The sequence below is a fragment of the Primulina huaijiensis genome, chromosome 5 (genome assembly GCF_012295235.1).
Source record: "Primulina huaijiensis isolate GDHJ02 chromosome 5, ASM1229523v2, whole genome shotgun sequence".
In the NCBI taxonomy this organism is placed as follows: Eukaryota; Viridiplantae; Streptophyta; class Magnoliopsida; order Lamiales; family Gesneriaceae; genus Primulina; species Primulina huaijiensis.
This window is the reverse complement of record NC_133310.1, coordinates 22,768,391-22,783,138: the sequence shown is the minus strand read 5'-3', so window position 1 is coordinate 22,783,138 and position 14,748 is coordinate 22,768,391. Positions and strand designations below refer to the sequence as shown.

The 14,748-nt window shown below is 34.4% G+C and overlaps 2 protein-coding genes across 2 annotated transcripts; one reads left to right on the top strand and one right to left on the bottom strand.

The window, feature by feature from the left end:
• Positions 1–1,663: 1,663 nt before the first annotated feature.
• Positions 1,664–6,466, bottom strand: LOC140977277 (F-box/kelch-repeat protein At1g57790-like). The gene is made up of 3 exons (XM_073441963.1): positions 6,301–6,466; positions 4,026–5,120; positions 1,664–1,905 (listed from the first exon to the last, which is right to left on the bottom strand). The coding sequence occupies exons 1-3, from the start codon at positions 6,327–6,329 to the stop codon at positions 1,893–1,895; spliced, it is 1,137 nt and encodes a 378-aa protein (XP_073298064.1). The 5' UTR covers positions 6,330–6,466; the 3' UTR covers positions 1,664–1,892.
• A 3,387-nt stretch (positions 6,467–9,853) lies between these two features.
• LOC140977791 (uncharacterized) lies at positions 9,854–11,018 on the top strand. The gene has a single exon (XM_073442526.1). It carries the CDS (start codon positions 9,865–9,867, stop codon positions 10,825–10,827), a length of 963 nt encoding a protein of 320 aa, XP_073298627.1. The 5' UTR covers positions 9,854–9,864; the 3' UTR covers positions 10,828–11,018.
• The last annotated feature ends 3,730 nt before the right edge of the window (positions 11,019–14,748 follow it).

Sequence of the window (14,748 nt, the reverse complement as noted above, 5' to 3'; positions counted from 1 at the left end):
GTCATGATAATCAATGTGAAACAGTATCTCGTCCCCCCAAAGTGGAGAGTAAGCTAGGATACATGACTTTATTTCAATCTAGTGAAAAGATAAACATTCACGATATAGCCAACACTCTAGTGGTGCCTCTCGCGTGGGTTCGATCCCATTTAAAGCAAAAAACCCCACCCCCATTGCATAAAAAAACATCCACGATATCCAATTTGGTAGTGATGTTTATGTAGCCATTGCCTGATTTTCTTACTGGAATCATAGGCAATGGTCATGCCATCATTCAAGTTACCTAGAATGAATGGAATAATTGGTTCTGCGCCAGGTTTCAAGGGACCAAGCAGGAACTTTCCAAGAAAAAACACCGACCATAAACTTTCAGTGGCCTCATGAGTGGAATACATCTCTCTGCTTGCTATATCCTGTAAAAGTTGCACAATCCTCTTTTTCCAAAGTTGGGATTTTGATCTGATTTTGGCACAATAGTGGTGTAGAAAAGAAATGTTTCAAGATGATCAGGATAGTAATTTACTTAAGATCGACGGCGCTAATCACATACCAAGAATTTCAACCATACAAGCATTCTAAACTGAAGTCACTTGTGTTTGATTGCTTCATGTTAGTTTACTTTTTGGCCTCCATTCCCTCTCCTTGGATCATGCTTATTCCTCGTTTTCTGCAGACACGGTTTGCTACAACAGTGTTTGCCAACTTGTCAATGGTGATTTCAGGCACTTGTTTATTTGAGAAGTTGCATCTGGTAAGGTTTTCCATGGTGTGGAAGTGACACTTTATCATTCACACGAGTCTGCATCTTCTATGGACATTTTGTGAATATATTGGTAGAAGTTTCGAGTCGTTTGGTGTATTTATTAAATGTAACCTTGTTTGGACAGCTAAAGACATGTTAGGATCACAATCTTCCTCTGGCAAAGCAGAACTTGGTTTCTATTTTATACTTCATCGAGATAAATACCCATATATCTTTTATGTATAATCCATATATTATATATAATATAACAGGCACTAGAATAACTCCCACAAACACCCATTAATTTCAAAAAATGAGATTTTCTCGAAGGGTAAAAATGTTTATTTCCTATTTGTTAGTCCTCAAAATGTGGGGAAATAGTTGGAATATAACTTGTTAATTTATTAAAATAAAAGAAATCGATTATTCTTATTGAGAGTACAACCATTTGAAAGAAATTGACGATTTGTATTGAAAGAACTCAAGAAGAACAACTATTTTTTCAAACAAGATAAGATGTGGGATGGGGAATATGGTTAGATCAATAACCAAAATTTAAATTTCGGCTTTCATACCCAAAATTGAATTGAGCAATATCCCTAAAAATAGAATTTCTCGAACAAATAAATTGTAAAAGACCTCCTGTAAATATTAGAAGGACTAGTTAGATTTAATTCTGTAGTGATATTCTTGCATCTGATTCTGAATTAGTGTTGAACTCCAAGTTATCTTCAATGGCCTACAACTCTTCGACATGTTCTAAATACGCGATCTTGAATTCAAGAAATTATGCAGTCTCACCCAGAATTTCATTATCTCCTCCCACATCTTGATCACGGGTGTTGCTTTATGTGGTGATGGCATCTGATCAGCAGGATCGGTTGATGCGATCATCTTTAGTTGTTCTTCCTCCTCAAGTGGCGGGTGATTTAGCCAAATAGCGGGAGACTTGAACTCGAAGAAATCATCAACTTCATCCAACTTTTTCATGATTTCCTCCGACACCTTATGCGGAGTTTCTGGTGTCGCCGCTGAAGTTTGCCAAGGTGATGGTGGGATCAATGTATGAAAGTCTCGGTGATACCATGCAGGAAGCATAACGCATTCTTGACACCAATCATGATCACCAAAATATGCATCCATCCTCAAATTAACTCTTTCTCCTGCAAATATTTGACGGGTTTTCACAGAAGACACTAAGTTTTGGAGGAACGTTGAAAATATTTGATGGATTTTCATAGAAGAACAAGGTCTTGGCTCTCAAAAACTCTGATTTTTATGGGGTTTTACGGCCTTTTGCGTGTGTATTTATTAGGAATAAGAAGGGCTGTAGTTTGAGTTTGGACGCTTAAAACTAAAACTTTCCTTTGTAGGCCAGGCGAATCTTTTTATTTATGGAATCCCAAAAACGAAATATTTCCGTTCAACTGTGTGTGAAAATTATTTCCTTCCGTATTTATGTGGATAAATCAAATTTTTTTTATAGGAATAAAAGTAAGTTGTTTCCCAGTTATAACTTACAAGGTATTTTTTTCACTAAACAAATTATATTACCCTAACTTAATTTTTCAAAACCTTATTTTAATATCTTGAAAGATGAAATTATATCTAAAGTATATTCTTGTATAATAATATCATGTCAATCGAGTTGGTGTTTGCGTCCAAATAATAATTACTAAGGGATTAAGTTGACAAAAATTGGCTAATTAAAGTCTAACGATTTAATGATTAAGATATGTCTATGAATTATATTGTTGAAATTGCATCATCATGTATAATAAATTGATTATAAATAATACAACATTTATATTTGTAAGTAAAAATTGTCTTCTTAACAAAAAAAGTGTGGATAAATAAGAATTGGAATATTTAGTATCAGATATATAAAATCATGGTAAGATAATTGATTTTCTATAAAACTAAGTCTATATAGTTTCTATTTTTTTTCACATTTCCTGTAGAATGAGCACTAAAAAGCTTATTGGTCTACAATTATTATTTTGTAACGGGAGTCATTAACTCTAACTTCAATAGGAATATCTAAAAGTTTTTTGAATCACTTCAGATGAAAATTATTTAACAACAATTATTTTATCTTCTTTTCCATACTTTGGAAGGATAATCTAATAGCAATTGGTAGGAATGTAAATGAGCCGAGCCGAGCCGAACAGTATCAGGCTCGGGCTCGGCTCGTTAAAATATTTTCTCGGCTCGGGCTCGTTACGAGCCTTTGGTTTGAAGCTCGGGCTCGGCTCGTTCGGAAGTTATGAAGCTCGGGCTCGGCTCGTTAATGGCTCGTTTATCTTGTTTAATGAGCCTGGCTCGGGTTCGGCTCGTTAAACAAGCTCGTTTATCTTGTTTAATGAGCCTGGCTCGGGCTCGGCTCGTTAATGGCTCGTTTTTTAATATAATTTTTAATTTTTAATTTATTATTATTTATCATACATAATTATTTTAATATTATAACTCATTAATTATCTCAAATTCGAGCTCACGATCTACCTAAACGAGCCGAGCTCGAGCCCGAGCTTGTGAACCACTTAAACGAGCCGAGCTCGAGCTCGAGCTCACGAGCCAGCTAAACGAGCCGAGCTCAATTTTGAGCTCACGAACCTATTATCGAACATGTTCACGAGCTAACGAGCCGAACATCATTACTCTCAAGCTCGGCTCAACAAAATTGTCGAGCCCAAAATAAGGCTCGGGCTCGGCTCGATAAGCTTAACGAACGAGCCCGAACGAGCTTTTTAACGAGCCGAGATCCGAAAAGATCGCGAACAGTTCGGCTCATTTACATCCCTAGCAATTGGAGAGAATAGGACCATGAAAGTTCAGAAGAAAATGACCACAACATTAAAAATAACAACGCAAATCAGTAAAACAACGACAATGAGTCGACATGAAGGCGGATTACACTGACAGCAAACAAAAATGTGAAAATATATTAGAGATCCAAGTTACATCTTTGCACATATGTGCAAATCACGTGCATCGTATGTGCATTTTTGTAGTAAAACTTAAAAATAGAAATCATATATGGAGAAAGTATCTCCGTAAACAAATGAATTTGGATGCTTAGATCTTGAACTGAAAGCAATATTTTTTAAAGTGTTGATCAAGAAAGTCAAGCTTAGCCTAAACATCAGTTCCAGATGTGATATAGAAACAACCCATCACCACATTGTTTAATAACTTCTTGTTTTAAAACTATGCAGAAAAGATGAAAAAGGGTGACGACATTGTAGTTCAAGAACAAACAGCAAAGCATGAAGATGTGATTTACCGTTCATACAAGAATGATAGGTCTTCGGGGGCTTCGATCCAAATGCGGTCAACGGTGTCGTTTTCCTCCCAATCGTTAAGCTTCTTTCGGGGGAAGAATCTCTCTTTATCCAGAGAATATTGAACGCAACGCTTGCCATAGTAGAGAACCTTGGGGAAATAAACACTATTTCTCATCTTTCCAAGAAGATCCGTCACAGCATGGCATGAATAGAAACTCACAAAGAGAGTCAAGTTTCCTAAAGTTTCAATTCTTATCCATGCCTTTTTTGTCTCGTCTAACTTGAATACGAGCGGGTCATCGTGAGAGCTACTGTTTACAAGGTAAACAATTCCACCATGCTCTGCCATGAACTTTCTATTATACCAAGATTTTGAATATGAATTCAGGGGCCTCTGAGGTAGGGGCACATGATGAACAGTCCAAGAACTTTTGCTGTGATCATAAAGCCCCAAAAAGCTGGTATAGCTAAAACAACAGAAATGGCCCTTGGAGAATACGATCTTATCAAACAGACTGCAATCAAATGCTGGGTGGCTTTCGTAATTAGTGGTCGTCCATTCTTTATCACCAGGACGACATGTCCTAATTTCAACGATAGAGCCAACAACTCGCCTAACTGTGAAAAGAACGCAGCTAAGAGATGTTGGCGCGGCCGAAAAAGCAATTATTTGAAGTGCTAACCGTCGCAGAACAGGCAATTTTATCACCTCTCGGGTATAAGGGCAAAAGAAGAATATGTTTTGAGGTTTAGGGTTCATCATCAGCAACCAACCATCCTTGGCATAGCAAAGTCTAGAGTCTTGCAACTCCGGAAACTTGAGCCAATATTTCTTGCGCTCTGAGGGGTCATAGAATTCACAAAGATCCCCATGTTTAGGCATATACATTAACCAGGGAGGTTTATTGGCTTGCCGGACAGAGAATGCAACAGCTGACCAGCACTTGCAAACGGCAGATGCACGGATATTGTCTTTTAAGTTTAATTTGGAAATAAACTGTTCCAAAAGCTCAATTGGAAGCGCCGACCATGTCTGTTGCTCATCTGAATCCACACTTGAATCTCCTCTCTCTTTTTTTATCGTATCAGCTACCCTACAAGAACAAAAACCGAGGAAAAAACAGCAATATCAATCGAGAAGTGCTATTACAGTAGTTGCACTTCTTCACTGTTGGTTAAGAATGCTGCTTGAAAAATAAACAAGTAGAACAAATATCATATGCAGAAACTGTAATGCACGATTGGTAAATCAGTAAACAAATTCACAGGTGCTTAAAGCAGCAGGAAAAATTTCAAAAAGTATAGCCATTCAAGACGTTCATTCAATGTGACGATTCAGCATGAGCAAAGATCAGCAAAGCAAGGTCGTTATTTAATTATTGGTTTCAGAATACATTGATCATAATTACATACAAAAAAAATATCGAACACTTAATTATTAGTGATGAATCCGGAACAACCAAAAACTACAAATGAAGGGGGTGCAATTTTAATGGCATAATTGAAACATGCCACGCCTTTTGCAACACGTGTAAGGGGCACGGCCATTGTTTGCCCGATGGAAACAGGCGACGCCTCTTGCAACACTTGTTAGACGTAAGAACATTGTTTAAATCCTTGAATCCAGTACATTTTGGGTCTCGACAAGAGGTTAGATTGTTTCTAAACAACCAAATTTTTCCAACCGTTGTCAAATGCCAAGTTTTCTAACCAATCCGTACAACCGAATCTTTCCGACCGTTGTCAAACAATTGTTTCAATCTACAGCTCCATCAGATCAAATCTTTCATAAAAAAATAGTGTCATTACAAATTATGAAATCATCCTTGGATCCCATTTTTTTCACAGATATACATCCTTGATTTCCCAACTCGGTTTCTGCTAGTCCCAGTAATGTTGATGTCAAAAAAGTTTGAAGGCCAAACTCTGATAAATTTTAAGCCTACCCAGATTTGATAAACCAGAAAGTAAACAAATAAGTAAATAAACAGATTCAATAAGAACCAATCACACTTTATCGGATGGATCCCTTAGTCATTCGCTGGTAATTTTTCTTCGCACACTTAAAACTGAATGAATGCCACAAATTTCAATTTCTTTCGCTAATTCAACGTAAAAGAGTCAACCTTTACTCGTCTACAAAATCAAATCTCAATCTATGTAAATCAAGAACATAAAACATAACGTAAAACCCACAACTCCTGAAACGAAATCCCAAAAAAATCGTAACATATAAATTGCTAAATGTAGCATACACAGCCAACAGAAACTCACAACTTCACCCTTTTTCTCCCCCTGGCCATAATTGGGAAAACCCAGATGGTATTACAAGAAAATTTTCCTCTTGTAAAAGTGCGGATTCCGAAATGAAGAGGCGAAGGGAATCAGAAGAAAGAACTGCTGTTCAGGTGACCTGTTTGCCTAATACTCGATTTCGAGGTGTTCGCCCTACCTGGAGTTTATGACGAGTAAATCCAACAGATAAGTGCCACGTATACATCATGGGGGTTAGAATAGTGATTTTAACAATTTTATTAATATTAACAAAATTTATATATAAATTTTGTTATGATATGATTTTAAACTATAAATATAGATGTAATCTAAAAAAAACTATAAATATAGATTTTCATATCTGAATTTTATTTATTTATAGATTTGTATATTGTAATTATATTATATAAATATGGGTTCTCAAATTTCGGTATTAATATTTTTGAAAAATATTGATCTACGAACTAATATAATCATATTGATATAAGATCAACGATTTGTTGATTACTTAAAGAATATGGGTCTGGGTCGGGTCTATGGTCAAATATATGTCAATGTTATATATTCTTTATTGATATTTCATAAAAAAAAATTCATTTTAGTGTTATGGAAGAATCATGAATTGATATTTCTGAAGAATTTTTATTGTTAAAATAAAATAATCTTTTTCAAAAAGTGGATTATTAAATGAAGTTCTTATAAATTGAAAGCGTATTTTTATTGCCGAATTAATTTATATTCAAATTGATCGCCTTGAATGAATGGATTCACGTGATTGAAAAACATGTTAATTAGTGAATATCAAATAGCACACATGTCAAATTTTATTTGGTTGGAATGTTGATAAAATATTAATAAAATTATAATTAATCAATAATTTATATTTTGGACTCCATTTTATGTATAATCTCTCATCAGATTTTGAATTCCAATAATCTTTAGATATTTTCTTTAGCTTATGGAAAATTGTTTATGAAATAGACTTATTCTGAAATACAACTAAAGAAAATTGTGACTGATTAGAATCTATCCATTTATTGTATTAGGCCCTTTCTTTTTACTAGCATAGAATGTCTATTATGATACGACTTTTTCAATATATTTTTAGTTAAATGATCCAAGTCATAATCTAATCTTGTTGTTTCTTACATAAATTTTGATTACTTTTGCCCCTTTTTTGTGTTAGTAATAATAGTTTCTCTAAAATCTATTACTCTAAAATCTATCACCATTTTGTATTAATTATATGTTTAATAGAGATTTGTTTGTGCTTTGGAAGAAGAACAAAAAATCATACTGAAGATTCAAGATATTGAAAGCCACTATCTGAGGTAAGAAAAGTATGTCATATATTTCATAGAGATGCGTTGGTGCGTGAGTATTTCTTACGTATGCCGTGTGGGTTGGGTGAGTTCGTGTATGCAGGTCCATGTGTCAACTATTAATCTACGTATGTGCGTGTATGTTACTGTGTGCGTAAGGGATTGTGCAGGGGCCAGCGTGTTGGGAGAGGGAGATTTTTAATGTAATATGGCAAAGTTTTATCGGTTTTGGATGTCTGTTTTTGGGTCGAGGTGTGTCTACCAATTTGATTGTTTATGGGTGTTGGATGTTGGTTTTCGGGTTTTGATATCTCTATCAATTTGACTGATTACGAACTTTGGATGTCGATTTTCGGGTTTGGGTATCTCTACCAACTTGGACACATGAATAGTTTGGCCAAACTATTATATAACTAATGACTACATTGAATTTTTGAGTCACGGTTGACAAAATTAAAGGAAACTTTTATGCAAGAAATGTTCAAGGACAAGAAGACTAGTATTTCTGTCAATCAAAGGTCCAAATACCAGATAAACAAGCAGATTTGGTTTTCGACCACATATTTATAAAAAAAAAAAACACGCATATTCAAAATAAACCAAAAGCCACGTTAACCAATCGAATCGCCTTTCATATTCACAAGTTTTTTGTGTACGTAAAATATTACACCAATAGACATGCATTAAGTTCTTAAAATGAAAGGAATTGTACAAATTGACAGCATCGTTGCCTAGTTACTACAAACGCTCTTCAACCAGAGACAACCTCAGCATCCTTGAATTCTTTTATAAAATATTACACCAATAGACATATATAAGTGGATTCTTTTATGTTGTATTTGGATTAATGGACTACAAATTTCAAATTTATTTTTGTAGTTTGAGAGAAGATGAATCATACACTTCAAATCCATTATTTACATGTTTGATGACGAAAGATTTCAAGTTCATCCGATAACGAAAATATTTAAAATACTGATATATGACAAGTCCGGAGAAGGAAAAATTTGGTATCAGTTTGTTGACCCGATCATGATATAATATTTGTGGAAATATCATCATTTCGAAAAATTAAAAAATTAATAGAAGTGGACGAAATTAGGGTGGGTTGGATGTGCGTTACCAAAGCTAATAAAAATTAAAGCAGGCAACTCACTTCACTTGTCATACCAGAACCTCACCATATAATATAAAACTATTTATTTTATTAAGACTAAGATTTTTTTTTTTAAAAAAAAAACTCTTCCGTATATTTAGATGGAGAAATCGAATGCATTTAATAACTATACTCGATCATTTATCTAAATTGAATTAAATTAAACCAATATAAAATTTGATCCAACCAATTTGGGGATGATCGTAAATTAGAATTAAAAGCTAGCTCGATTATTAGGTTACATTATGAATTATTGAGACATTATTTTAGATTAAAAGAGTCGAGGGTAACATCCTATTATTAACCTCGAAAAACTGAAGGTATAGAAGATTTATATATAAATAAGTTAATTAAAGTTAAAACATCGAAAAATTGTGCGTGTGCGTGTTCAAACGATTTTACAAAGAATTTGATGAGATGGTACGAGGAATTTGTTCGGAGGAAATTTAAGTGACAACATATGTTAAAATTTCAAACATCAAGCACTGTTTATTTTTTAAATAAAAAAATTATACGAAAATTTAACGAATGAGTAATATAATATTGCCTTAGTTATAAGAAGAATTTCAAATTATTTTTCCCTAGCTCTATTATCAAGGTCAATATTATTAATATTTATTTAATAGAGAATAAATTTTCATTTCTCCTTCTTAATAAACACTAATAAAAAATACACATGCGTTGCATATGTATTTATTATTTTTAATTTGATTAAAAAATATTAAACAATTAATACGAAGTTATTTTCAATTTAGAAGAGTTGTTCGATTTGAAAAAGAAGTTTTGTTTAATTTTTTTTATGTAAAATATGGAGTGCTTTGAGGAAGTTTTTAGTATCTAAATATTTTGATATCTTTTAAAATAATTACTTTAAACCTCTCACGTTTAATAATATAATATAAATAAATAATATAGATACATATATTATTTGATATAATAAAAATTGAATAAATAATGAAATCATTAGTCAAGAAGTTGGAAATTGAAACTGCAGACAAAATCAACCACTATAAACAATAATTTTATATTATACTAATAAAATGTTTTAATATTAGTTTATTCTAATTTGTTGCTGGGCTTCATAAAATGCTTCCATTCCCACCTTCAACCTGTTGTACCAATAGCCTATCAAGATTATTTTCTTCTATTATGCCTCAAGTTGATCTTGTCAGCGCTTGCACTGGTGGAGGAAATGACCGGAAAGTCGTCTGCGTAACTTTGGCAGACGATGAATCGCCGGAAAATGAATTCATTCCCGATGAAGAAGACACCGACTTCCCTCCGGGGTCTTTCTGGCTGTCCAAGGATGCTGAATACGATTGGTTCGATCGCAACGCCTTTTTCGAGAGAAAAGATTCCACCAAAGGCAACGCGAACTCTGCGAATTTGAACCCTAATTCTAACCACGGTTCTCAGAGGTTTTCAGTTGCCTTGAAATCCAAGGCTTCCATTATTGGACTGCCAAAGACGCACAAGAACACTTTTGTGGATGCACATAGAAGGACCTGTAGATCGGTGAACGTGAGGCTGTTCCCCAAACGCTCCTCCTCGGCGGGAAAATCGACTGTTCCTATAATTGATCCAGGGTCCCCGAAGGTTTCTTGTATCGGGAGAGTCCGCTCGAAGCGCGGCCGACGGAGACCGAGCTCCTCCAAGATAACCGAGAAACAGCTGGAAAAACAAAAAACCAGCCGGGAGAAGCAGGCGGAGAAACCAAAAACCACCGGCGCAGAGAAAAAGAAGCCGAAGAAGAAGGGCGGGTTTTATTCCAAGTTAATGAGCGTATTCCGGTCCAAGAAGGCTGACAAGAATCCAGACCGCTCGGGTAGATGTAAAAATGTGGAAGTCAGGGAGAAAAAACCGGTGGTGGTTGGAGCACAGTGGAGGAGCGTGAGTTACAAAGCTGCGAGCGAGCCGCCGAGTTTGGGAGGCGTAACGCGGTTCTCTTCGGGGCGGCGATCCGGGTCTTGGGCCGCGGAGGATCTCAATCAAGTGGGTTTGGAGTCGCTGGAAATAGAACGGCGCGCGTGTGTCATGAGCAGAAGTTAGTGCGTGCTGAATAGAAGACGCAGCAGCAGCCATTAATTATTCTGATGACGTGGAATTGCTTCGAGTGGCGGCTATAATTAGCTGTAATGTAAATAGATACGGGGATTGTACTCTACAAAATACAATTGATTAGATTGACCCATAGTAAACGGTGGTTTGCTAGTTCTTTGTTTTTATCTATATTTATATTAAAAAAATTACATAAAAAAATAATAATTTTTACGAATCACATTGAATTTTCAAATTCATCTCNGTAAGAACCCATTTAATTATTTAGCGTTGATTGAATTAGTATAACTGAAGATAATCAATGATGAGTTTCGCAGCGTTCAAAGTGTATTTTCTTTTAAATGCGACAAAATAGTGAAATAGGGAGCCGCCTCCATGTTTGACTATAATTTGTCAGAAATATTATTTTAGTTGTAGGAATAAAATATTATTTAAAAGTACAATGGGATTCTTTGTTTTTCATTTTTTTTTGTTTTGTTTTTTGACTTTTGTTTCTAAAGTGAAAATGGACTCCAATTGATCATATCAAATGAAAAATAAATAATGCGTTTTAATTAGTAAAGAACACAACTTGTATTAATAATTTTTTAATTTACAAATATATCAACATAGAATTGGAAAATAAATAATGAGTTCAATAATTTAAAAAGAATTGATAAAATGAATGTAAATTTATAAATTATGGTATTTTTTTTATTTTTATTCAACTTTAAATCAAAATCTACCGTATTCTCTTTGTAAATAATTGTGCGTATTCTTTATAGAGAAACAGTGAAATAATTTTTTTGTTCACTCAACAAAAAAATTAAGGCATAAATTGAAAATCCAACCCAATGATCGAAATTCAGTAAATCGCATAAAAATTTTATGACCCATAATCAATTCCGAAGGAAAAAATACAATAAAATGGAAAGACATTCCAAAAAATGAAGAAATATAATAAACACAAGATCTCACACAGTTGAATGATAAGTTTTTATAAATCAAATCATTTTTAATCCAATTCATTTTTGCTTCCTCAAGTTCAAGATCTAGCTACTTCAACATGTCAACTCTATATTTGCCAAAATTAATTAGTTTTCCATAAAAAAAAAACCAAGAATATAAGAAAAGTAACACACGTACGTGCAAAGAAATTATAACATGACAATTACACTGTATTATTGCATGTATTTCTTGGAGTTTGCATTGATATCTGCAGCCTTCATGAATGAATTCCAAAGGTAATGAAGCTTATAATTATACGAGGAGTAAGGGAAATTATTAACTTCAAGGCAGACAGACAGAAAATAATAATTACTGTTCTGTGAATATTTTTTAAAAATTAATAACAATAATTTGGGCTTTACAGAATCAGCAGCTGTTCTCTATACGGATTCTGGTTGAACTAGCTCTTTTCCCTTCTTCCACCAGCGATTCTCGAGCCGACATGATGCTGCTGCTCACCAAACTGGAGTCGAAAGCCGAGCAGTCAATCCAATCCTTGAGCAAATCCTCCTGCCCCCAGATATCCGGAATCCAGACCCGACCCGCCACCTCCACCCAGTGCCTCTTCAGCCTCTCTCGCCCGTAGCAACCACCACCCTCATCTCCGCTTCTAGCCTGGGAAACAGTACCATCTGTTCCCGCGTCCGAAAGTAGTGGTGGTTGACGGGATTGGTGAGTAGTAATTGCCTTTCGCACTGATTTATTGTTCTTTGATATTGAGAATAATGATGCATCGGATTCCTCTGAATCCGTTAATTTCTTGGACTTAGACTGAAGGGACGGGGTTTTGAGATTCTGGTTGCGCATGGCTTCTTGATACGATCTTTCGTGTACTTGAAACTGTGTTCTGTAAAATAGAGAAAAATTGCTTATGATTGAGTGTGTGGGGGGACGAATGAATGGGAGTGCGTGGATACACGTATGGGAGACGTTGGAGGGGGACAAGTGTTTTGTGTTGTCTTTTGGATTCCATTTCGTGTGGTTTCTTTTTCTGCAGACTTATGGTAAACCATTGTAGCCAATCATATGCTATCGTTTTACATCACGGGATATCCTGCGTTCAACGTGAAAGTTGGAAATATTATATCTAGCGTGTATGATTAGTTGTTTATTATTTTATCAAAAAATACAATAATAACAGTCTAATTTTGACATTTTAAATAGTACATACGATAATCATCGCGTTCAGGAAAGTAAAAAACGGGGTTTTGATTGTTATATCAACTCTATGTTCAATGTTTGCTGATTTAAATAATTTAAATTGCATAACATACATCTCCTTTATTGCATATCTTCTAATAGCATATATCTATACTGGGTAGTCTTTTAATTTTCGCGAGAGTTCATCAAGCAACTGTATCTATCATAGTACGATTCGACGTAATTAAGCAATGTTAAAAAGTTTGTAACGCAAGTACAAGAGACGGTGCGTGATGCGAACATCTCCGTAGTAAATCCTCGTAACGCTCCCACACCTCTTACATCGAATCCTGCTCATATTGGGCAGAGGTAGTGATATGATCAGCTCTCAACTTCGTTGTATTTGATGGAGAGAAATATGTAGTAAGAAAAAAGTGTAAAGAAATAGTATTGTCAGAAACTCCATAATGTTTAAACTTATAACAGATTTGGAGAAAAATTACAATATGAATGTTGGGATCGTCAAGTGTTCAAAAACTGGACTTTGTTATGAATCATATATCTAAATTACGACTGGCTAGATTTCAAATTGATTTGCATCACAACTGATCACAATATTTTCGGGCACGTCCCATCGAGAGAAGTTTGTGCACAATCCAGCATGGGTATGCGTCGTGACTTCTCGTGATCATGTTGATCTTCTTCCTCCTAATGCGTTGCTTAGCTTCTTCTAATTGTGTTGCCATCTTCATCCTTTGTTGCCTTCTTTTTCTGTGAAAAGTTCTCTCGATTTCTGGATCGAATGGTTCAAGCTCCAAGTCAATGGATCTTGTCATGCACTAGAGAAAGAATATGTGGAAAGAAATGGTGTTAGCTTCACGGAAATGAAATCAAACTAAAGCAAATAACTGAAAAAAAAAAAATCTTTATATAATAGTTCTTGACAACGACGCAAAAAACTTGATCGAATTTTTCTTGTACTGAAAATCTCCAATAAAAATTTGATCTTTTACGCTTGAATAAATTTATAGTATAATGTATGAAATACGAGTACCGTACCACAAAAACTGTATCACACAATTATAATTTTCAGAATATAATCTTTAGTGAATTGTAAACGATATTTTGAAGTGTTGTTTATCTACTAAAATTAAACTAAAAATATAATTCAATAAGAAAATAAATTCAAGACCTTGTTGAAGGCGTTGCGAAAATATTAAAATCAAGTGGGAGAGAATTTGTTGAAAATCTTGGTTCACCTGATCCCCTTGTTAATTCAAATAATTAATCTCGACATTTGTTTATGCTTTTGACAAGATTCCCTAAATTATTAACACACTTTCTCAAGCTATGCTAAACTAATTCAACATGATGAAATAATTAAATATATTTAAATAAATAATTAATCTCGACATGCATTCATGCTTTTGACAGGATTACCTAAATTATTAAAGCACCTTCTCAAACTATGATACACTAATTCAGCACGGTGAAAAAATTAAATGTCTTTAATTATTTATCAAATGTGAATTGCATGTACGATTTATGGAATATCTTAGCTTTCGACCTGTCGGGTTATCTATATTAACATGTAATCAATTTCACATGTCTATGCAAATTGTAAATCCATGGACTATGTTACTCCTTCTTATTACAAACAATTCTTTCAAACTCACTCGCAATATCAAAATATAATAAAAGTCAGATACACTTCAATAATTCAAAGAAAAACAATAATACAATCAAGCTAAAAAGAGTCGAATATTAAATCAATCAAAACAGCGG

What these genes read in the sequence shown, in the direction of transcription:
- LOC140977277 (XM_073441963.1), bottom strand. Translation starts at nt 6,329, where the DNA reads ATGGCCAGGGGGAGAAAAAGGGTGAAGTT. An exon ending in GGGAGAAAAAGGGTGAAGTT is followed by an intron (nt 5,121 to 6,300) that starts GTGAGTTTCTGT and finishes TTGTTCTTGTAG; the next exon opens with GGTAGCTGATACGATAAAAA.
- LOC140977791 (XM_073442526.1), top strand. Translation starts at nt 9,865, where the DNA reads ATGCTTCCATTCCCACCTTCAACCTGTTGTACCAATAGCCTATCAAGA.